Here is a 23586-nt window from a genome sequence, read left to right on the forward strand (position 1 = left end):
GGCCCACGGCAACGAAAAGAAAATGTATAAAGATGGAAAATGAATGACACAAGACAGAGTAAATTAATGCATGACAAAAAGAACCATGGACAGAAATATATTGTAGTACAGTCACTGAGCACAGACACGCTCGTCGACGTCAACTACCATTTACAGCAGCAGGCGGACAGCGACAAGAAGGGCGCTGACGGAGGCGAGCAGAGTCGAAGCCTGGGTCTGGAAAGCGCCGGCCGTGACAACACTCGAGGGCGACGACGCCGAGGCGGCGGCAGACCCGGTGGGGCTACCGGCGGCAGGAGTAGTGCCGGCAGGAGTAGTGCCGGCAGGGGCAGTGCCAGCAGGAGTAGTGCTGGCGGGGGTAGTACCGGCGGCAGCGACAGAGCCCGAGCCGTTGCCGTTGCCGTTGCCGTTGCCGTTGCTGTTGCCATTGCCGTTGCCGTTGCCGTTGCCATTGCCATTGCCATTGCCATTGCCATTGCCATTGCCGTTGCCGTTGCCGTTGCCGTTACCATTACCGTTACCGTTGCCATTGCCATTGCCATTGCCCGAGCCACTGCCGCTGCCACCCGAGCCGCCGCCAACAACCGTAGAGCTAGCGGAGGGCGTGGCCGAGGAGATGGTGTGGGTCAGGGTGCAGGGGCAGTCAGTGATGGTGAGGGTGGTGGCGCTGGAGACGGTGTAGGTGTGCGAGCCCTGGGTGAAGGTAGTGGCGCCGGGGCAGTAGGTGGTGTAGGCGGTAACGACCTCGGTGGTGGTGGTGACACCACCGACGCCACCAGCGCCGCCAGACTTGGAGGCGGAGGCAGAGGCGGAAGCCGGGTTGGACGAAGCGGCGGACTTGGACGCCGAAGCAGAGGCGGAAGCCGGGTTGGACGAGGCGGCGGACTTGGACGCCGAAGCAGAGGCGCCGCCAGACGTAGAGGCGGAAGCAGAGCCAGAGGGCGAGGCAGAGCCTGACGCGGAGTTTGAGGCTGAAGCCGAGCCAGTGGCAATAGCCGAGCCGCTGGCAGAGACCGAGCCGCTGGCCGAAGCAGAGACACTGCCAGACGTGGATGACGTTTCACAGTCGGCAATGGACGACGGAACAATCGGCTCCGAGGAGACAGAGGCCGAAGCGGAAGCGGAAGCGGAAGCGGAAGCGGAAGCGGAAGCAGAGGCAGAGGCCGAAACGGACGCAGAGGCAGAGGCCGAAGCGGAAGTAGAGGCAGATCCGCTCGAAGTCTCACAGTCTGCAATCGAGGACGAGACACCCGACTCCGAGGCCGAAGCGGAAGCCGAGACGGAAGCCGAGGCGGAGGCAGAAGCAGAAGCCGAGGCCGAAACCGAAGCCGACGCAGAAGCGGAGCCACTCACCGAAGTCGACTCACAGTCGGCAATGGAAGAGGGGACGATGGACTCGGACGAAGACGCCGAGACCGACGCAGGGACAGAGGCGGAGGCGGAGGCGGAAGCAGACGCAGAGGCCGAGGCGGACTCGGACGAGGATTCACAGTCGGCAATCGACGAGGACCCAGACTCAGAGGCAGACGCAGACGCAGAAGCAGAAGCAGACGCCGAAGCAGAGCCAGAGGCGGAGGCCGAGGCGGAAATCGACGAGGATTCACAGTCGGCAATCGACGAGGATGCAGACTCCGAGGCAGAGGAAGACGCAGCAGACGCAGACGCAGACGCCGACGCCGAGGCGGAGATCGACGACGATTCACAGTCGGCAATCGACGAGGACGCAGCAGACTCGGAGGCAGACGACGCGGACGAGACCGAGACGGGGGGCACGACGACCGAGGCGGACGAGGAGGCAGACGCGCTCTGGGAGGCAGAAGACGATGCAGAGCCGCTGGGCGAGGCCGACACAGACGCAGGCGCAGAGGACGAGGCCGAGGCCGACGCACTCTGGCCAGCCGACGACGACTGCGACGACGAGGCGCCCGCCTCGGACGATGCGCTGCAGTCCTCGGAGGAGGAGGCAGAGGCCGAGGAGACAGAGGTCGACGCAGATGCAGAGGCAGAAGAAGCAGACGACACGGACGACGCAGACGACGCAGGGGCCGAGGACGACGCAGACGACGAAGTCGGCGGCGGCGTCGCCTCCTTCTTGATGAGCGTCAGGGAGTCGCCGAAGCCGTTGCCGTTGCCGAGCACAAAGTTGAGGGTGACGACGGAGGCGTTGTGGATGTCGAGGCGGCTGAAGCCGTAGTGGGTGGTGTCGAGGACGGCGGTGATGTTCTCGACGGTCTCGGAGGACGTGAGGGTGGAGTGGGACTCGATGTTGCCGGCCATGCCGTTGGTGATGTGGGTGATGGACTTGCCGTTGTTGGCGTAGTAGGTGTTCTTGTCGATGATGGAGTCGGTGTCGATGACGCCGTTGGCGGCGAGCGGGACGAGACGCTCGTACCAGTGGATGTGGCCGGCAAAGTAGGCGTCGACGCCGTACTGGAGCAGCACGGCCTCAAAGGCGGCACGGATGTTCTTCTGGTAGGCCGCGGAGCCGCTCGAGTACATGGGGCGGTGGGACATGACAAAGACCCAGGGCGTCTTGGTGCGGTCGACGCTCTTGAGGTCGTTGACGAGCCACTGGTACTGCTCGTAGGCCGAGGTGGTCTGGTAGGCGTTGTTCTCGATGAAGCCAAAGGGGCCCGAGTCCGTGATGAAGGTCACGCTCTCGGCGGGCTCGCCGGCGGCGCCCTTGGTGTCGCGGATAAAGGGCCACTCGGGGCTGTTGGCGTAGTCGGTCTCGCCGTTGAGCGACACAAAGTGCGCCAGGCCGTAGTCGAACGAGTACCACATGTTGCCGACGCCGCCGGACTCGGCGCCGGGCATGCGGAAGCGGTGCTGGTAGGCAGTGAAGTTGCGCTGCGTCGGCGGGCAGGAGAAGTAGTTGAGCCCCGACTTGGCGGCGGTCGAGTTGGCCTTGTCGTTGACGAGATAGGCCGTCAGCTCGTTGTTGGGGCCGTCGAACTCGGCGCAGGCGGCCTCGTGGTTGCCTGGCATCACCATGTAGGGCACCTTGCCGGCCACGCCCTGCAGCCACTGCTGCCACAGATCCCAGTTGCTCTCGTAGAGCACGCTCATGTCGCCGCCCTGGGGGCCGCCCTGGTTGGCGATCTCGCCGTCTGGGAGGGGCGCCTTGGCGTAGGCGTCGCCGGGGATCTCGCCGGGGGGGAGGCGCGTGTCGGAGCCGTTGTAGCAGACGGGCCACGAGTCCTCGCACGGCAGGATGCCCGAGTACCAGTCGTCGGCGTAGCTGATGTCGCCGCCGTGCCAGGCAAAGGCCAGCGTGCCGTCGTCAGTCAGGGCGCGCAGCTGCGAGAAGGTGCCCTGGGCGTTGGTGTAGCCCATGTCGTTGAGCACGGCCACGGTAAAGGGCTTGGCGTCGCCGGCGGCGCGGGCCGTCGTGAAGTGCAGCACCTCGGACGCGGTCGTGCCGTTGGCCGCGGGGATCTGGTAGTAGTACGTCGTGTCCGGCTTGAGGCCCGTCAGCTGCACCTCGTGGAAGAACTGCGAGCACTGCGTCACGGCGGCCACCAGCGAGCACGGCGGCGTGCGCTCGTAGCTGTGCGAGGCGCCCGTGGCCGTGTTGGTCAGCGCGGCCGCGCTCGTGCCCCAGGCGACCGACGGCGCCTCGCCCAGGCCAAAGGGCGTCTGGTAGTGGATGTTGATGCCGCCGGGGACGTACGCCAGCGAGATGACGTTGACGTTGTTGGTCGGGTTCTTGGAAGCGGGCGTCACAGCGGGCGGCTCCACCAGGCGCGGGAAGCCGCGGCCGTTGCCGCTGGGCGTGTTGTCGACCCAGTCGCCGACGGGCACGTCGGGGCCCGTGTAGGGGTAGGTGGTGTCGACCGTGGGGGCGGCATGGCTGCCGGTGGCGGCCAGGAGAACGGCGCCGGCCAGAGCGGAGAACTGCGCAGAGGACTTCATGCTGGGCAAACGAGTGACGAACAGGAATGAAGCACAACACACACGCAGGACGAGTGCTGGAGCCCTGTGATCGGCGAGGTTGAAAAACGGGAAGAAAAAAGGGGCAGAGGGAAAAAGGGAAAGAGACCCAGGGACAGAGCGACAATCAACTGGCGATCACCAGTTTATGAATGCACGGCCATGCAGTGACAGGGGCCCCGCCCGCAATCGTCAAGACATCCACGTTTACAACACCGAGGGCACCATCGACCCTGGTCGCTGGGAAAGTCGACTGCATCGAACAGACGCAAAAAACGTGGGCAGCGTTGTCATTTGGTGGGTCGAAGTAGAGTGGATGGAGGGAAACCGTCGCCATCGACAGCTGCATCGAGCAGCCGTCGGACAACCTATACCCAGTCCCAGAAATGAAGCACCCCGGTTCCTGGTTCTCTGGGGTGGGCCGTACATGGTGTCGTACGCCGTATTGTTGTATGTCGTTTGCCGTTTGCCGTTTGTCGATTGTTGGTTTTCGATTGTCGTTTGTTTTGCCGTCGTATGATTGGCGGGTCGTTGTCCTTCCTCCATCGTTCTTTCCGTCTGTTCTTTCCGTCTGCTCTTTCCTTCCAACTCCACTTTGCACCTGCCCGTTTGTGGTCGTCGGTCAAGTCGGTCATCAATGGCAGTGTGCCTGACCTCAGCCGTACGAAGCTGGGACTGGAGGACCCAACTGCAAAATGCGAGAAGCGACAGCGAAGGAAGCGTCGTCTGCCTGCAAAGTGCCCCATACAAGCCACCAATGCCCAATCAACACGGACGATCACTTACACGTGGAGTGGGGCCCCAATTCGCGATGTCGACACTGTTGGCCTACTGTTGACCAATTGCAGCAGCCCAATACCTGTTGGTGGCACACGTGGGGTGCCCTGGCTAGACATCGACAGGGATAACCCTTTCCCAGATGCCCCATTGGGCAAGATAGAGTCGAAGTAACATGAGAAGTGTACATGGAGACAGGGGAGACACAAAGTAGAAAATGGGGAATAAGCTTAATCGAAGGATGGCAGAACTATGGTTGGTCGATTGTTGCGTTGTTGCGCGGAAATAGCTCTGTTCTGGCGACACTTCATACTGACTGTGGAACAGACGTGCCTTGAGAACAAAACTGTCAGTTTTCCGCACGATAGACTAACGGCATTGTGGAAAGGTCCTGTACTAGAAACGAAGGACACCATACACCTGTATGCAAAGTATTTCCAGGTAAAGGAAATTAGATTGCGTAAACAGTATTTCGTACAACGACGAGCAAACGTAAATAAGGATGAGACTACCCGACAGGCAAGAATGCAAGACCACGTTTTCGTCCCGTCCGCCTTCTTGCCCTAGTCAACCCTCCACTCTGAGCGCGTAATTTAGCCCGTCCTCTACGAATGACAAGGCAAATGACAAAAGGACAAGATCGACACAAACATCGCACCGTATTGTTTCTAGAAAATAAAGGAAATAAGGCTGAGTTGGCGATGGTATTGTTTCATGGTTTGTTTGGCTTGATTCTTTATGTACTTGCTTCGTCTCCTTTCCCCCTTCATCCTCAGCGCCCACAAACCAAGATCCAAAAACGCCATCGTTGCGGGAGGCGTCCACAAGCTTTTCTGAGCGGCACAACGGCTGTGCGCGCGTACGCGTGCAGCGTCGTGCAGTGGCGTACAAGGCGTTCGTGGCTGTCTGTCGGCCTTGGTGTGCCGTCTTGGCTGTCGCTCGAACTGTTGTCCAAGAACGTGGGCCATGAACGGGCTTGGCAAATGACGGCCGCGCAGCTCTCTCATTTCAAGTGAGCGCCTTCGCGCCCAAATGCTCAAGACTCGTTTCGCTGCCAAGACCATACTGCGACGTCGTCTCCAGTCGGTCGGTGCTGTGTTGGGTTAGGCTGTGGGAGGAGGGCAGCCACTGGGACGTGCAGCATTGCTGACAGCCGCTTTTCCGTGTTCCAGCGTCCCTTTTGCTTTCGTTCCCCATCGTTCTCTTCTTCTTCATCGTCGATCCCACGCCTCAAAAGTAACATCCTTTTAGTGCATTTTGTTGCATTTAACGAATCTTGTCTTTTATTCCATTAACCGGGCTTCATAACCAGGTGGGTCAAGCTCACTTACACGAGAATTTAATAGTTCCTTTACCTGTGATTCTTCGTTTGATTCAAAGCCACAGGAGAGAGTTGATAACTCGCCGATGCATCAAATAGCTGGATATCCCCGTACCTTGTCTGGACGATGCATAGCAACCTCTTTCCATAGTCTTGAGCAATTCTTGCAAAAATCTTTCATTAAAATATACCTCCATTTTGTGATTTGAGGAAGCCGGATATCAAACTAAAAGACGTCGGCTTGGTCTTCCCTAATTGAAAAAAACATCGACACAATCGACCGGATTGTTTGATTATGTCGTGAGAAAGACATCATGAAAGCAAGGAAGCCCTCCCAGTCCAACGTTCTGTCACGATTACGAAACTCGGCGTCGCCAACTGTTTCATCCAAGGCCACGCGGCTTTCCATTTTGTTCGCTCAAATTAATGAATAAAAACCACAACTTGTTTTACTTTACTTTCCTATCAAGGCGCTGTCTGTATCAATTCTTTTGGTGGCTCTGACTTTCACGCTTTCTTGGAATTAATGTGTGTTGACGAATTTCCTCTTTCGGAAGGACCGGCCCGATCAAGACGATATCTGAATACCAGCCACAACATCTGTAGAACAACACGGTATTATAATTGAACCATTGACTAAATTGAGAGGGAAAATAGGGCATTCTCGTTCCTTTGCAAGCACGACGACGATGCCCTGGTCTTGTCGTCGCCCGTATTCTCTCCGTGCCCGTCCCGGGAACCGAAAAGAAAAGTGGAGACTCTCTTACCCGAAGAATCACACCCACTCTGCCACTACAGTCACTAAACCTAGCGCACCAACTACTCCCATAGTGCTTGGACGTAGCTGTCAGCGCTTTGTCACCCGTCTCCGGATGTAGGTCGTGCTGCCGAACCGAAACGTGGGGAATATCCCGCCGGACGGTGTCTTTTTGTTTCGTATGTCTTTTTGTCCTGTCGTTGTCCTTTTGCCCTTCTATTTCTCGCCTGCATCATACATTCCAACCTCCCACAGCAACCTCCGCCGACCATGTCCTTCCAACACTTCAACGTCCCGCGTGTCGTCTTTGGCCGCGGCACTCTCGCCAAGCTGCCCGAAGAGGCCGCCCTGCTCGGCGGCAAGGGGGCCAAGGCCTTTTTGCTGTCGACGCCCCAGCAGGCCGACCAGCTCGACCGAATCAAGGCGCTGCTGGCGGGGAGCGACGTGGGCGTGGCCGGTGTGTTTACGGAGGCGGCCATGCACACGCCGGCGGGCATCACCGAGAAAGCGCTGGCGGCGCTGGCGGCCGCGTCCCCCGCGACGGCCGGCGCCAGCCCAAACGACAACAACAACAACGTCGTCCTCGTCTCCATGGGCGGCGGCAGCACCATTGGCCTCGGCAAGGCCATGGCCATCCGCACCGGCCGCGCCCACCTCTGCATCCCCACCTCCTACGCCGGCAGCGAAATGACCCCCATCCTCGGCGAGACCGCCGACGGCCGCAAGACCACCCGCAGCGACCCCCGCATCCTGCCCCGCACCGTCCTCTACGACGTCGACCTCACCGGCACGCTGCCCCGCACCATGCGCGCCACCAGCGGCATCAACGCGCTGGCGCACGCCGTCGAGGCCCTGTACACGCAGAACGCGAGCCCCGTCGTCGCGGCCCTGGCCGCCGAGGCGATCCGCTCGCTGGCCGTCGCGCTCCCGCAGCTGGCCGAGGACGGTGCCGAGGACGACGATGCCACCCCCGGAGACAAGACAGCCGCCCGCCAAAAGGCCGAAGAGGACGCGCTCTACGGCGCCTGGCTGTGCGGCATGTGCCTCGGCAACGTCAGCATGTCCATCCACCACAAGCTGTGCCACGTCCTCGGCGGCTCCTTCAACCTGCCCCACGGCGAGACCCACACCGCCGTGCTGCCGCACAGCCTGTCGTATGTGGCGCCCCGCATCGGCGGCGTCATGGCCACGCTGGCCGGCCTGCTGCCCGAGAGCCACGGCGACGCCGTGGCCGGCCTCAACGCGCTGCTTGCCAAGCTGCCCGTCCAGCTGGCCCTGCGCGACTACGGCTTCCGCGAGGAGGACATTGACAAGGCCGCCGACATTGCCCTGGCCCAGCCGTACTGGAGCCCACGGCCGCTGGAGCGGGAGGCCATCCGGGAGGTCATTCGCCGCATCTGGGCAGGCGAGCCGGCCCGGGCGGATCTGTAGCTGCGGTACACGACACGTATAACTACTTAGTGACCAAGCAAGTTGCAGTAAAAACAAAATGCAAGTAAACTGTTTAGATAAATTTCCTTTTATTCCCATAAAACTCCCCATCATAACTCCTCGCTAGTATGTGGTATGATGTAGCAATCTCAGTACCAAGCTGCCCTGGTGCAAATGTCCTGATTTTCCCAAAATATTTCCTTCCATAATGCGCCGTAATAAGAAAACAAGTAAAAGATAAAGAAGAAAAACGCCATGACCCAACAAGTCATGAAACGAAAGGACGCGTACTGATTTAGCCAATCCCATATGGGCTGCTCTGTCCAAACGCTCATCATAGGCAACGCAAAACGCAAAAGGCCGCACACAACGTATGCCATGTAGAACGCCGCACTCGATTACTCAGGTGCTTTTCGTCCATCTCTCCCGTGGCCGTCCCCTGGCGCCTGCCCTTTTCGCCGCTGCCCGAGCTCTACTGGGCGGCGTGTCGGACGGCGTGGTTCGCCATGTGCAAGTTGAACGGCACCATCGGCCGCTGGATGTCCATGCTGCGGCTCGGAGCGCGCTGCAGGCCGCCCGGCGTGTTGGGGTGTGGTACGTTCACGCGGCCGCCCCGCGAGCTGATGCGCGCCGGCACGTTGTCACCCTCGCTGCTGTCCGAGTCGTCGTCGTCCAGCCCAATGTTGATCGTGTCCGTGTCCGTCACGGTACCGTCCGATCCCGAGCCCTGGTGGTCGTCGTCGTAGTTGGCCAGGCGCGAAAAGTAGTCCGCCAGCCCATCGACGCTGGGCGTGCCCACAATCAAGTCGTAGTTGGGCGGTGGCGTCATGATGTCAGCCGCCAGCGGTGGCGAGGAGTCGGCGTCAAAGGCAGGTGGTGCGTACGAGGGCACCCGCAACAGGTGGATGGGACGGGGGTTCTCGAACGCCTCCTGCTCCGTCTGCGCAGTGTGCGCTTGGGAGGCACGGGATGCAGCGCCAATCTCCGCCGCATGCGCCATCATGGAATCCCGCGTTGCCGAGGCCAACGACATCTGGCTGCCTCGGTTGCTCGTCGGCGGCGTGTACACCGACATGCTGTCACCCGACGATCCTGGTTGGTGCGTGCCAGAATGCAGGTGTGCTGCCTGGGGGGGTGCGGGCATCATCCCCACGTTCAGCTCCGAGCCGAAAGGAAACGAACCGGTGCGGCTCGATGCGCTCGGACTCGGTGCCGATGGGCGGCACTTGTCCATGGCGTCGCTGCAACCGCATGCCGACTCGACGCAGGAATCGGCTAGGCTCATATCCATGCCCGTGTAGCGGGGCAGAGACGTGTTGGTCTGCGTGGCGCGGCAGTTGAGGATGCTGAATGGCGAATCGATGCTGATCTCAAAGTGGCGGCGGCGGACGCCGGCCGGGTCCTCTGGGTCGAGCTTGGAGATGCGCAGGACTATCTTGATCCAGTGGTAGACGTGGGCGTTGCGCCAGCTTACGTCAGGGTGCAGGCGGAGAGCGGGATCGCGGGCCATTTGCTCGCAGGTCGGGACCTGCACGTTCATCTCGAGCTCCGTCGAGCCCCAGTAGGCTTCGAGGCCCAGATCCAAATCGCCCAGCAGGTTCTCGCCCGTTTCCGGGACAGGCTCGGCGGGCTGCTGGAGGCGGCGGGCCTCTAGCTCGCGGCGGCGGATGGCAGAGTTGCGGGCGTCGGCACGCTCTTCGGGCGTCAGCTCGCCGCCCGCAGTGAAGTTGATGTCGCTTGACGCGTACTGTTCGTCGAGGGGCTTGCCGGCCACCTTCTCGAACAGGAGGATCTTGCGGCCGGGATCTTTCCGAGTGACGCGGCGGTTGCTACTCCAGTACTCTGCACTTTCGGTGATGAACACCTTGATCTTGTGCAGCTGCACCTTGGCCAGTGGCGTCAGCTTGAAGGCGATGGGGATCTTGCTGCCAATGGGGAACGATTTGCCCGAGATGACAATGTCGTAGAACAGCTGGTCCTCCCAGCTGCGCGAGATGGAGATGGGCTCGACGGTCTCGAGTGACAGCTGGTCGGGCACACGAATGATGCTGACGTCCTTGACGCCGTGCAGGTTGGGCTTGAACGCACCGGCGCGCTCGATGGAGCCCTCGAGCCACCAATTCACGCTGGCAAAGGGGAGGTTGATGGACTCGAGCTGGTGGTGGTCGATGGGGAAGTCGAAGGTGTACTCATAGCATCCCGGCTCGAAGACTTTGTAGCCTTTGGCCTGAGTGGCTTGGACAATCGGCGAGTCCTCCTTGCCGAAGCTGCGCGCTTGCACTTGCTGCAGCGACAGCCGCTTGATGTCGCGGGATGACATGCCCGGGAGCGCCAATTGAGACTCGTTGCCGCTGGAGCCAAACTTGTCGAACGTGACCGCGAGCGAGTTGTCCGACGGCAACTCTTTCTGCGTCTTGATGATGTTGCAGTTGTTGCCGTACGGGGTGGACCACGAGCCGTGCATAGCGTTAAAGAAAGTCTGGTTGCTGTTGCGCAGCGAGATGTCCTCATGTCGCACCTCTCTGTCAAACGGTAGGCCCTCGGGCCACTTCGTACGGCCCCGGGCCTGCAGCTTGATGGTGATGGCTCGTATTTTGACATTTTTTGTGACTTTGAGCCGCAACGTACCGCGCAGGATGGCGGGGGTGTTCTGAACTGGGCGGCGCTCCGTGCGGGTGTCGTGGTCGAAGCCGTAGAGGAACAGATGTGGCTCGGTCAGGGCAATGTCAAAGGACATGCCGCCGGCTGAAGCAATGGGCTTTTCATTGACCTCGGCGACGGACGACGATATGATGTTTTTGACCGACCGAACAGATATTAAGCTGTTGCGGTTGCTATTGGATTGTGTGGATAACATGTTGAGATTAGTGTTTTCGCCCTGGTGTAACGATTGCGGAATCGCCGAGGCGCTGTTCGCCGGTGAGCGAAGTTCGATAGCAGGAATTGGTGCGGTAAGCGGCGGCCGGGTGCTGTCGACAGAGCGTGTTTGCGTCAACGACAAGCGTCCGCTGAGGTTCAGAAAACTATTGGGCCGGGACGATCCAGAGCTGGAGTTGGTCCGGGCCAGCGCGATTGATACCTCGGTCGGCGGTGGAATTTGACTTTGCTCCGAGGTGGACTGGATTTGTCCCAAAGGCAAAGGATTTGCCAGGGCAGCTGCCGGTGCTGGCAGTGCAGAAAACGCGGCAATGATTTTGTCAAATTGTCGTTTGGCTGAATTACCTTGGCCAGAAGCTCTGCGTTGCAGCGTCTTGGTGCGGCCACGTGACGGACGGGAGGTGTTGCCCTTCTTAACGTGGTCGGGGTCCAAAACACCTCGCAATTCAGACGGGATGTAGCCGGCAGGATACGAGACAATGTGGATTGTGTGAGGACGGCGCGGCCGAGCCCGGATGAGAGGCGTCGGAAAGGTCGGGCCTGGTGGACGTGGTCGGCGTTCTATGCCACTTCTCGGTGTGTAAAGGACCGTACCATGGACAGCCCTGGATTGCACACGCCTTAAATTGCTGGTTGTGCGGACGGGATTGGCAGTGGCTGCAGTGCTCGCACTGGCGGGATTATGTCGGAAATCTGCTGTAGGTGGCGGCATTTTGGGTCAGTAACGGGCCGCTCTAAGCCGGGTGTATTTATGTTATGTGCGGAACAAACAACGCGAGCAGGCGCGAAAGAACGAGAAGCACTATGATAATGAATCATAACACAAAATAAAAGCTAAAAAGACCAAAGGACCAAAATCGGGAAAGAAATGGGTAAATAAAATAGGAATTGGAAAAACGTGGCTGAAATAAAAATAGGAAGCGCAATGCAATTGGATTTATGTCGTCATGTATTGACTACAATGGATCCTGTGGTTTGCAGCTCCCAGCGCAGAAACAGGGCAGGGAAACAGGGAAAACAAACAATTGTCTTGTGGGCCTGTGGCGGTCACGCCCGGGCCCTCTTCAGCACGTCTTGTGGTCGATGACATCGCTCCAAACTAAGAGGGGCAATTGAATGCAGCGATCGGGTTCCGCTCGGCAACACCACTTGGCTGGGCCAAATGACAGGGGTTCTTGATGACGCCCAACGCTCAAAGGCACGGTCAAAGAGGGGGGAAATGTATCTGCAGTCTGCATGCGGCAACAACAAAAAAAAAAAAAAGAAGACAAAGACGGTGAAGGGGGAAATAATCAGGAGTCGGCTGGAATGTGCGCTGCTGCCCCGGGTAGATTGGTGACGTTGCAAACAGTGGAATGTAAAAGACGTCGAATGGCCGAAACTGGTGAAGCACGTCGACAAAGGCTCAGGGGGTAAAGTGGAGGAAGGAAGGTTAAAAGGACAAATGCGAAAAGGCTGATGAAGAGTTGTGAAGAACTCCAAAAATAAGAAAGGATCAAAAATCACAGGAAAACAGGGTAAAGAGTGGAAGTGAGGTAGCCAGATATCGATGCGGGTACTCTCGTACTCTGTGGGCACCGCAGCAACCCGTGGTCTTTGATAGTCGTTGTATTTTCTTGGGTCGATCACTTAAAACGAAGGAAGGCAAGGGGACACGTGGGTGCCAGCCAGAGACGACGAGTGACCGCAACTGAAGGATGATCCATGATAAACCCAGAGGTAGGGAGGGGAAAGGATAAGGATGATGCCCCAGATGCCCGATGCCGCAGATGGGGACACAATCAAACAATGCAGAGAACTGAGAAGAAAATAACCACTTACGGAAGTACAAGTGTATCAATCTGAATCATAACAGGGGTCGCTATTGGGTCTGCAATGCAGTTGCGGTTGCGACGATCCGGATTCAGCAAGTATCGACAAATGGAGGACAAGGCCAGAAAGAGGCTCAGGCAATCGACGCGCAAGGAGCGGCAACAATGGCAAATCGTGTGAATTGTGTCAAGGTTTGCAAACTGGACGTCGACAGGTATATGTACGATGCTGCACGCCGAGACAAAAAGGCGGAGGTAAAGGTCGGCGTATGCAGTATGCGGAGATGGGGTCCGTCAGGTGGAGATCAGGAGAGCATCAGAGCAATAATAGCTAACAGCGTCTGTGGGTGTGGCGACGCCCTATGCGGTACCAGGGCGCTGATGTCAGATGACGGGCAACAAAGGGATACCAAGGGGCACCAAGGATTGTCGGGCGTTAACGTCCGCGCGGCGTGTCGAGTGCCGTCGTTGGTGTGGCTGTGGCTTGTGCCTCGCAAGACAATACGTAACGGACGTCGAGGGTGGTCGAAACAAGGCGGTCGGTTGGAGACTGTGAAATGGGCTGTGAATTGTGAAAGGGAAAGCATGCAAGCGCAGTCTGAGCAGAAATTGATCTAACACCAATTCTGTTGAGTTAATGACGAGGATTTCGAGATAGAGTGACCTAGGTTGATGGGATGAGACGTTTGAGAAGAGGAAGCTCGAGAACAAAAAAGACTGTATGCTGTATTCTCCAAGGGGCGAGGAACGAAAGAGAGGGGTTTCTTTATAGAAATGGAAAGTGCGACCGTGAAGCTAAAGTAAAGTGAGCAGGCGCAGTGTGTAGAGTGCAGTGAGAAAAGAACGTATGTGTGACGGGAAGGCGCAAGTGGCAGTGTTGACGAAGTCAATGGCACCCCGGCGTCAAAGGGAAAGAGCGGAAGGGTTCTTCTTTAATTTTGTTTGCTTCCCAGGGAAGGAGACGACCGGGTCAGATTACAATCAAAGAAAGAGCAGAATGGCCGATCAATCGAGCAATAAAGGAAGAGTCAAAGATATTGGACCCGTAGTGACTGAGCGCAGTGAAAAAAAAATAGAAGCGACGATCAACAAACAACCAGCGTCGTGTTGCAGCCAGGCAGCCAATGTAAGAAAATCAGCGAAAAGTAATACTTTGTCCTTCAGGCACCACTTTCCTGCAGAAAAAACGCACGACGAAGATCCGCGAGCGAAGCGAAAGCGGACGGGCTTTGACTGGAAGGCACAGGGGTGTACGGACTACCGTTCAATGGATGTGGAAGGAGCCAGGGAGGGACGCCATTGGAATCGTTGTTGACTGTTCGAGGGGCGATGACTGATCTGAGATTCCCAAAAGGGGAAAGCGTGGGCCCCAGCTGTGGTACCGGGAGTCAGTCACAGGGAGACAGGCGAAATTTAGTGCATTCTGTGAAAATGTACTTCTGAAACGACAGGCACAAACCGTATGCGTTGGTTCCAATAGACCATCACGGGCCAAGCCCCAGCTACCAAACCGTAAGATTCCAAAGACGCTCCGTAAGTTTGATAGATTGCTATAGGTGGTCTAGAGACTACAGATTGTAAAATCACCAAAACCTTAACACTGCTGGGGCGCAGCAGTTCCATGAGGTGCCCGACAGCCGGGTTTACGCCCTTCCATGACTGTGCAATTTGACAAAAGCACCGCATATCTGTGACGGCAAAGGAAGGCGCAATGGGCATGACATGGCAAAACATCGAGAGAGTGTTTTCCCCTTTGAGATACAGTATTGGGAAGGATGGTGCTCGCATCTGCATGCGTCTGTGATGGCCATGTGTCAAGAGTCACGAATGTCAAGGGCATGTCTCAGTGCGGAGTCTAGACCCAGCTCGAGATTCGAGATTGTTAGATGCAAAACCAAACACACGAGCGGGGGAGCCGTGGTTGCCTGGCGTGCGCTGTCCGTCGCCAAAAATGGCTGCGCGGTGTCGGCCGGGACATTTACTCTGCCGTTTTTGCATTGGTGGGTGGGACCCCGACGAATTGGACGAATTGGGCGAGACGGCGAGACGGCAAGCGCATAAAGACGGCCGGGAGAGTCAGACGGCCGCACCAATACAACGCACCTTCATATTGACCGGTAGTCGACTGGTGCATGAAACAAAGTCGGCCAGATTTGTAAACAGTAGATGCGTGCCTCTCTGCATCAGTGCCTCTGCAACGGCATGAAATGGAAAATACAAACAACTCAGTGGCAGGAACGCCTGCCTAGTTGCACCTTGCGCCGTACGATGTCGTAGCTGCTTACAAAGTATGTCAACTATCTTTTCTTATTTCTTTCTTTTTTCTTCTTTTCTTTTTTTTGCGCACTCTCCTCCTGCACTGTGGCGCGTGCGCTTGCTGTTCGGCGAATTTTTCGTGCAGTCTTACTTTTTCGCTTCGAGAGCTCAGTCTATCCTCCCAATCGTCGTGACAGTAAGAATTTTCATCCTGTCATCTTTGTTGGATAGGTTGCAACACTCTCCTTTCGACGATGTACCTCCCCTGCAACAGTTAACGTCGTATGGAGCGGGACCCATTTACGTCACCAAGTTTCGTCACTGCGAGGAAGGAGGGGTGGAATTTTTGCGCGGCAGGCTCATGCCGTGAGCCGGGCAGGAGGTCATACACAGTAGATGAAAAAAGTAAGATTGCAGGTGTCCACTAAAAACGAGCAAAATGGTTGGCTGGAAGAATGGTATGACGCATACATGCCTTTTTTGGGGGATTTTTTGTCTTTCTCATCACATGAATGTGGCTTGACATGTCGGTATGGGACATTCTCCGTCTTTGTCGTTGATAATGGGCATTGGAGCTTTCTTTCTCTGTTGCATAACTATGTTAAAGATAATGGCCCTTGTTCCATCTGCACATGTATTTGTAGGCCTATGACACGCCTGGCGATACTTTCTGGAGGTTTGGGGGGTCTCTTTAGGGCCTTCGCTGTCGACCCTGCCCAGGGCCTAGATTTTGACAGCTCGCCCACCTGACCTCTGGTTCGCTGAAGCGATTCCTGTTCAGGCCCTGAAACGATACTCTATTGGGCGACTGCAGTGGACTTGCTCTCCTCTGCCGGTAATGTTCGTTTCTCGCTTCAGCTGTCAAACACACCCCACAGGGAACGAGGAGGACCTACAACGTTAAGTTGGCCAACGATTGGACGCCACAATAGTGGAATGACAGCGGCCCAACCTTTGTTCTGTTGGTGACAGAGGCGCCACTAAAGAACGGCGTCTGAGCACCAACAAGGGTCCTTACATCTCTCTGTGTTGGTGGAAACCACCGCATGCCAAACACTGCAAAGCTCATCCCAAAATCAATGATGCAACTGTGCAGCATCCAACGAGGGTTTCCCCAGGAACTAGCGCCATAATGGGCTTGGCAGCATGCTGGCGGCTGCTGGGCGACGTCTTGGGTGCCATTCGAGGCGATGTGTGACGCTTGTTGATTTTCTGTACGAAGGAGACTTTCCTAAGAAACCTCGAAACGTTGCCGCGTGCCGCTTGAAAGGGAACAAAACGGCAAGTCAATGCGAGTGAGATGCGTCGAGGCTACGAGAAACAGCCGCCAAAGTCTGGAGATCACGAAATCAGGAAATGTCCTGCATATTGCATGGTCTTTTTTTTTTTTTTTTTTTTTCTATTTACGGATGCATGTTGAGCGTGCCGCCAATCTCGGCCCAATCTGACGGATACACAACTCCACAACGAGTCGACGCAAAGGCTTGGCTTGACAGCCACGACGCTGAAACGACTGGTGGCGCTGGACGACTGAATGGCCTTTGGATGTTGATGCTGCAACTCGTCGTTTTGTTCACGTGAAGCCAAGATGCCGAGAATTCGCCATGCCCGGCCGACACTCCAGACAGCCTCTCGGAGACCTTTGGACGATCCGCCACGACGAGGCTATGGTTCTTGGCATCTTTCTGCGACCATCATGCCACTTTGGGGGCGTGGCACATGACTTTCCTCCTTGGCTTCGTACACGGGGAAAATACGGAATGCCACGCGACCAGATGCAAGCTTGGCAATAGAAACGCAAGTTTTTGCGGGAGGGGCGGAACGAAGTCAAAAGTTTTCCTGTGTAATGCAACTGGAACAATATTGCATCACCAAAACTCATGTACAACTTGTGCCCAGGACTGGGGTGACGTGTATTTGTGGGTAGGTAAGTACAAGGCCGATAGAACTCGATCAAAGACATAATCGGTGTCGAGTAAAATAATATACTGGGCGTATCTAATATTGTGTTTATTTTGAAATTATTCCTGGAAGTTTAGTCCCGCAGTAAACAAATTTCTGAAAAGAAAAAAAAAAAAAAAAAAAAAAATCAACACATTTGTCGTGTATGATATTCTTTTCCACATGTAACAGTGAAACTAGAAATAAAAACAAAACAACAAAAATAAAGCACAGAAACGATAAATGATTTTTATATAAAATGAAGAAGTATGTCGTAAAGCGGCACACGGAAAATAACATCATATTATGTCTTATTCATTGAATCGAATATGCAAGTTTAGTTTTGATGCTAAGTGACGTGATACTTTTAAAACGAACTCCTCGTCATATTTCCCTGTTATGTTTTGTGCCCTCGTGGTCCACCTTATTTGTGGTTGTGGCCCTCGTGGTCCATCGTAAGAACCTCATCCGGCGATGGCCAGTCTGGGAAGCCGTCCTCAAACAGGTCCTGGAGGGCTGCTTCCAGCTTCTCTCTGCTGGTCCGCTTGCCGTTGTCCTTGGCGTCCTCGCCGTCCGCCCCGGCGGCATTGCTGCCGTCATTGCTGTCCGTATCCTCGTCCAAGGCGGCCTTGCGCATCAGCGCGTCCCACTGGGCAAACTCCGCGTCGTCCAGCAGGCACGCATCCAGCGCCGCCTCGAGGCCGGCCACGTCCAGAGACTCGCCAATGAAGACCAGCTCCTGCCGGCGGTCGCCCCACTCGCCGCCGGACTGGAGGTCAAACTGCACGAGGCGGTCGACGTCGGCATCGCCGGTCATGTAGTCCTCCGGCGGGAGCGTCACGAACCAGGGCCGGCCGCCGCGCAGCGTCAGCATGGCGCCGGCCTGGGACCACTCGCCGGCCTGCTGGGGCCGGGTGGCCAGGAAGAACTCGCCCTTGGAGCGGAAGAGGCGGTGGAAGAGCGGCGAGGCGCGCTTGTTGGCGAGGATGACGCTGTTTTCCGGAGGCGCGTCGTCGATGCCGCCCCATTCGTCGTCGTCGTCGTCGTCGCCGCCGTTGTTGTCGCCCTCCTTGTCTGGAGCATCCTGGAGCATGCTATCTTCGCTGTCGCCCTCGCTGCCCAGGCCATCCAGGTCCATCTCGCAGGCGTCGCCCGCCGCGCCGCCCTCGTCGTCGTCATCGTCCTCGTCTTCGTCGTCCGGGTGCTCCATCTGCAAGATAAACTTGTCGTAGAGCAGCGTGTACAGCCGGCGCGGATGGAACGGCCGCCGGCGCGTGTAGACAAAGTTTTGCACGCCGTACTCCTCCGTCTCGGGCTTGGGCGTCACGACGTTCTTGCCGTTGACCTGGCGCACCGTCATGGCGTGCAGGTCCTGCAGCCAGCCGTAGCCGGTCTGGGCCTGCTCGAGGCTGAAGAGGCCCGTGTTCAGGATCGACGTCAGGTCGTCGATGCGGCCGTAGTTGGTCTCGAGGATCCGGGCCCGGTGGTTGAGGCGCTGCAGGAGCGCCCGGATGCGTGCCAGGGTCGGCGCGTCGACCAGGCCGACCTTGTTGAGGACGATGACGTCGGCAAACTCGATCTGGTCCACCATCAGGTCCGAGACGGTGCGCTCGTCCGCGGCCTCGACGTCGCCGCGGCGGCTCGACAGCATGTCGTCCGTGTCAAAGTCGTGGAAGAGCGTAAACGCGTCGATGACGGTGACGGTCGTGTCGAGCTTGGCAAACTTGTCGAGGCCGCCCGCCCGCCGGATGGCGCGGAGCGCCTTGCGCACGCCCGCGTCCAGCGCGTCCGGCCCGTCGGTGGCCGCCAGGTCCATCGCGTCGGCCAGCCGCGTGTCAAACGTCTCGGCCACCTGCTCGGGCTCGCTGATGCCGCTGCTCTCCACCAGGACATAGTCAAACTGCTGCAGGGCCGACAGGCGCACGAGCTCTTCGAGCAGGTCGCCGCGCAGCGTACAGCAAATGCAACCGTTCTGCAGGGCAATGACCTTCTCTTTGGACTGCGTGATGGTGCTGCTCTTGATCAGGGACGCGTCGACATTGACGGCACCAATGTCGTTGACAATGACGGCGATCTTGAGGCCGTGGTTGGTCTTGAGGACGTGCTGCAGCAACGTCGTCTTGCCGCTGCCGAGGAAGCCAGACAACAGCGTGACGGGCAGGGGGGCCTTGGGCTGGAAGGTGGCCGCAGCCTTTCCCTTCTTCTTGTTTTTGGAGGCCGACCCGAGCCTCTTGCTGGATGTTCTGACCATTTTGAGTGGTATAATGGTGTGATGGCTTGCTGTGTGTGAATAAAAATATGGATGAAAAGGAAACTGTCCACCAAGAGTAACGTGGGAAAATCAAACGACAGAAGGAGCACAAGCTGTTCAGTCACATTCACACGGGAAAATCAAAAGAAGGAGGATGTCCGTTCATGATTTTCTTTGCCCTCCCCTTTTTATAAATAGGCCTTCCCGTTCTCGCACTTTTTTCGTCTTTCTCTCCTCCATGTATACTGAACTGCATCGTTCCATTGGTGCGCACCAATGTTGTGCCATCGATGGCAAAATTCACGTCTGGCCATCAGGGTTGCTCGATGCTGTCTGTAGTACGACGTCCCTTCGTTGAGAGTGAATAAGAATTTGCACCCATATGCATCGTCCACCACTTTTGCATGATAGTTTCTCTCATCCAGGTCCATGTAAGTCTTGTAGGGTAGAGTTTAGCGTGTTGACTGGGTCGAAGCGGACGAATCGTGTGTTGGTTGTTCCTGGAGACGGACCATCAAGGTGCATCCGACAGGGCCAAAGTGAGGGAGGGGCTAGTTTCCACTGTCCAATTAGCAGCTGACCAATTCTACTCTCGTTGCATATTGTGCACAAATTGTAGGAAAATTAATGTTGTGATGCAAATACATGGCCAGCATAGTGAGTATATAACCTGTACTAGAAGATGCGCACGCTGGAGGACCTGGAGCTGTACGATGTCGTGCACGACGACGTCAACTACACCAACATGGCGTGGAACGAGGAGCTGCAGCGGGTCATGGCCTTTGACCTGGACTACGCCTACGTCGAGCCTGTGCGGAGGCCTGGCGAAACACAAACGCCGGAGCGGAAGCAGACGGCTGCGCCTGGGAGCAGCCCCCTTCTGGACATCGACAGACCTGGCCAGGTCCCCGCCGGCCAAACGGGTAAAGAGCAGCACTATCGGGGCGAAAGAAAATGCGCCGCTGGAAGAATAAACAGCACTGCCATCTGGGCAGCGAGGCAGAGATTGCTTTTACGTTTTACTTTGTCCTGCTTGTTTCTCTTGCGTTTGCTTTTACTTTTATTGATCTTCCCTGACCTGTTGTTCTTTTATTGTTTCTTCAGTTTTATACCCCCTGTACTTGATGTATTGAGTACTCCGTTATACCATATTATGGCTATTAGGACTGGTTTGTCCTGTATTTTATATGCCACTGTGATTGACGCACAATGACACTTTGATACTTTTGTTTGTCAGTCCATTTCCACTCGTTTGTTGTTCCAACAGCTCGCACCACGTGACCTAGGCATCCATTTTTGTCCTTCCCATTCTCCTCTCTAGACGTGATCAATTCACCAAAGCTCGTCGAAACAGACCTTCATTCCAGCACATCGCTTCCATCCACAGCATGTTCCGACACCTGACACGATGATCGCCACGATGCCGGCCACGGGTGTCGTATTCGAACAGAGCCAAAATGGTAACTAGCAAACAGGGTCTTAGCTCCGCCTTCTTGTCCCGACTAGCGTGCGTCGTATTGCTCCATACTGCTCTTTGCTAACGTCGATCTCCCGCTACAGCCATCTTCACACTCTTGCAGCCGCCGGTGCTCCGTGCCGGACTTCGACCCCACAATGCGACCGCGAACAAGATCGCAACCAGGAACGCGAACAGGAACGCGAACAGCGCCCACCACTACGGCGCTCAAGTCACTCGCGACGAACGCCATTCTCCAGGAAAAGCTGTCCTGGTATCTCGACACGGTGGAGGTGTATCTGGTGGACGCCATCGCCCAGTCCGCGGTTGCCTTTTTCGCGGCGCTCGTGTCGCTGCGTCATCTCTGCACGGACGTCGACGACTCGCTCCAGAGACTCAAACTGCTGCGCGAGAGCGTCGCCGCGCTCGAGACGGATACGGTCGCCGCGTATCTGGACCTCATCCGGCGACGGCGCATGCTCTGCAACCTGCGCGTGATGAGCGACGCAGTCCGGCAGCTGCAGCACATTGTGGACGGCGTCGGCCACATTGAGACCTTGGTCGAGCAGGGGAATGTGGAAGCAGCCCTAGACGCCATCGATGCCACTGAGCGACTGATTGGTGGTGGCGGCGACGAGTGCAGAGATGCACTAGACTCCGTACCGCGCCGCGACCTGAGCGGGATCGATGCCTTGCAAGGGCCACTGCGTGACCTGTCTGTCCTCCGGTCTCGCATCGGCACTGTGTTTGAGAAACGGGTCGTGGAGGCTCTTGTTGGCGACCTCCGGCAGTACCTCCAATCTGTATCGACTGACAGCGTCCTCGTGCGGTGGGGAGCGGCATGGCAGCGTGAAAGAGCCGGAGGACACCATTCACAGGCGCTTGCGGACGCAACTGCTTCCACGCACATGACCAACGAGCTGCGGGAGGCACTGTCCCCTGCTATTCGAGGCCTGTATCACTCAAAAGCCTTGCCGTCGGCCCTTCGGTCGTATCGTGAGCAGGCGCTTCGAGAGATTCGAGACGTGCTACGCAGACCACTTCCGCGCCCGTCCGACGATGCCGACTCCGCTGCTCCCACGTCAACGGCCGGCACAGCCCGGTCACGCACAAACGAGGAGAAGTCGGCGATGCTTGCGCGAAGCATCCGCGCTCTGGACGCTGCCGATGCCGAGAGGCTCTTGGCGTCTATCTTCACCGGCGTCACAGAGACGCTCCGGCGGCTCCAAACGCAAGCCGGTATCCTTCTCGATGTCGCCTACGCGATGCAGGAGGCCCAGGAGGCCGCCGATGCTCGAGAAGTAAATAACATGCGATCCGCGAGGCAACAGGAGATGCACATGGCGTTGGACCTCCCTGGCCTCATGGGAGACGCGGTGGACGCCAGCCACGAGAGCATCAGCAAGATCCTCCGCGTCCGGTCGGAGCAGTCCACGCGCTTGCCGCTGGACGACTTCCTCCGCTACGTTGCGCTCACGCAGCTCTTTGCCGACGAATGCGAGGCCATCACGGGCCGGGCCGGAGCATCCCTCCAGGCCAGTCTCGACAGCCACATCCACGACTTTGTCGCTGCCCACCACGACCGAGAAATACAGGCCCTCACCCAGGCCATGGACGCTGACCGTTGGCAAGTCCAGGACGGCACGGCCCAGGACCGGGCGATGCTCCAGCAGATCCTCGCCTCCAGCACGTCCGACCCGGCTCCATGGGCTGTGCCGCCGATCCGGAACGGGACGCCCGACGGAAGTACAGCGGATGCTGCTGGCGACGCGGGAGATGCGGCGGCCCGAGGACCTTTGGTGGTGGACGACGACACGTTCTTCGTACCGCGTGCGGCCCTCGTCTGCCTCGCAGGCGTGTCGCGCTATCTTCGCCTCCTGTGTGGCCTTCCATCGACAATGGGGCCAGATGTTTGTCTGTCGCTCGCCGGGTACCTCCGGATGTCTGACGCCCGGGGTCGTCAGCTGGTCCTGGGCGCCGGCACATTGCGTACGGTGGGTCTCCGCAACATCAAGACGTCCCACCTGGCCCTTGTGTCGCGCGCCGTGGCCTTTGTTGCTGCGTTGCTTCCTTGTCTGCGTGCATGTGTCCGGCGCCATCTCCCCGCCCCGACCGACGGTGGCACGGCGGGCGAGTTCGACAAGGTGCAGCGGGCCTTTGCGGAGCACCAGGACGCCATCCGCCTAAAACTGGTCGACATCATGGCATCCCGTGCGCAGGTGCTGTCGACCAACGCGCGCGAGACCGACTGGGATGCGGGGGCGAGCGGCGCCCAGGACGTGCGGGCGTACATGGTCGACCTGGTCCGGGACACGAACAAACTGTGCAAGGTTCTGGACAAGTACTGGCCGGCACGCGAGGTCGAGCTGGTCATGGTGCCGGTCTTTGCCAGCTACGAGGAGCAGCTGAGTGAGGCGTTCCGGGCGGCGGACCCCAAGACGGACGCCGGCAAAGCAAGGTAAGAACGGATGCATGCCTTTTCTTACATCTTGCATAACACCTGATGTTGTGCATATGGCAGCTCTGCTAACGCGTTGTATGTAGCATGTCTCGTGACGTGGCGTACCTCATCGCCCAACTCGGCACGATGCAGGGGTTTGCCGATCTGGGCGCCTCCTTGACCACGATTGTCGAGAGCAAGGACTTGTAAGCCCGCCGAAGAAGGATACACGACAGCAAGACATGTACGCATCAACACGTAAACGTTATGTATCATAAAAAAAAACGTACAGCAGCGGGTATTCGCTGGTCGTCACCGACCCAACTACTAATCCG

At 57.5% G+C, this 23586-nt stretch overlaps 6 protein-coding genes across 6 annotated transcripts; 3 read left to right on the top strand and 3 right to left on the bottom strand.

Annotated features, from left to right (window-relative positions):
- Window positions 1–150: 150 nt before the first annotated feature.
- SPSK_05849 (uncharacterized protein) lies at window positions 151–3915 on the bottom strand (the record flags this gene model as incomplete). Its single annotated transcript, XM_016732558.1, has 1 exon — window positions 151–3915. The coding sequence occupies one exon, from the start codon at window positions 3913–3915 to the stop codon at window positions 151–153; it is 3765 nt and encodes a 1254-aa protein (XP_016591970.1).
- Window positions 3916–7058: 3143 nt separating this feature from the next.
- Window positions 7059–8219, top strand: SPSK_06391 (maleylacetate reductase; the record flags this gene model as incomplete). The annotated part of the gene is made up of 1 exon (XM_016733097.1): window positions 7059–8219. One exon carries the CDS (start codon window positions 7059–7061, stop codon window positions 8217–8219), a length of 1161 nt encoding a protein of 386 aa, XP_016591971.1.
- Window positions 8220–8691: 472 nt separating this feature from the next.
- SPSK_05895 (arrestin domain containing protein) lies at window positions 8692–11808 on the bottom strand (the record flags this gene model as incomplete). The annotated part of the gene is made up of 1 exon (XM_016732604.1): window positions 8692–11808. The coding sequence occupies one exon, from the start codon at window positions 11806–11808 to the stop codon at window positions 8692–8694; it is 3117 nt and encodes a 1038-aa protein (XP_016591972.1).
- A 5720-nt stretch (window positions 11809–17528) lies between these two features.
- SPSK_06123 (CobW domain protein) lies at window positions 17529–19355 on the bottom strand (the record flags this gene model as incomplete). The annotated part of the gene is made up of 1 exon (XM_016732830.1): window positions 17529–19355. The coding sequence occupies one exon, from the start codon at window positions 19353–19355 to the stop codon at window positions 17529–17531; it is 1827 nt and encodes a 608-aa protein (XP_016591973.1).
- A 682-nt stretch (window positions 19356–20037) lies between these two features.
- On the top strand, window positions 20038–20488 carry SPSK_06710 (uncharacterized protein; the record flags this gene model as incomplete). The annotated part of the gene is made up of 2 exons (XM_016733409.1): window positions 20038–20371; window positions 20460–20488. 2 exons carry the CDS (start codon window positions 20038–20040, stop codon window positions 20486–20488), a joined length of 363 nt encoding a protein of 120 aa, XP_016591974.1.
- A 481-nt stretch (window positions 20489–20969) lies between these two features.
- SPSK_05966 (uncharacterized protein) lies at window positions 20970–23461 on the top strand (the record flags this gene model as incomplete). The annotated part of the gene is made up of 2 exons (XM_016732674.1): window positions 20970–23269; window positions 23356–23461. 2 exons carry the CDS (start codon window positions 20970–20972, stop codon window positions 23459–23461), a joined length of 2406 nt encoding a protein of 801 aa, XP_016591975.1.
- Window positions 23462–23586: the final 125 nt, after the last annotated feature.

Source organism: Sporothrix schenckii, assembly GCF_000961545.1.
Source record: "Sporothrix schenckii 1099-18 chromosome Unknown Cont38, whole genome shotgun sequence".
Taxonomy (NCBI): Eukaryota; Fungi; Ascomycota; class Sordariomycetes; order Ophiostomatales; family Ophiostomataceae; genus Sporothrix; species Sporothrix schenckii.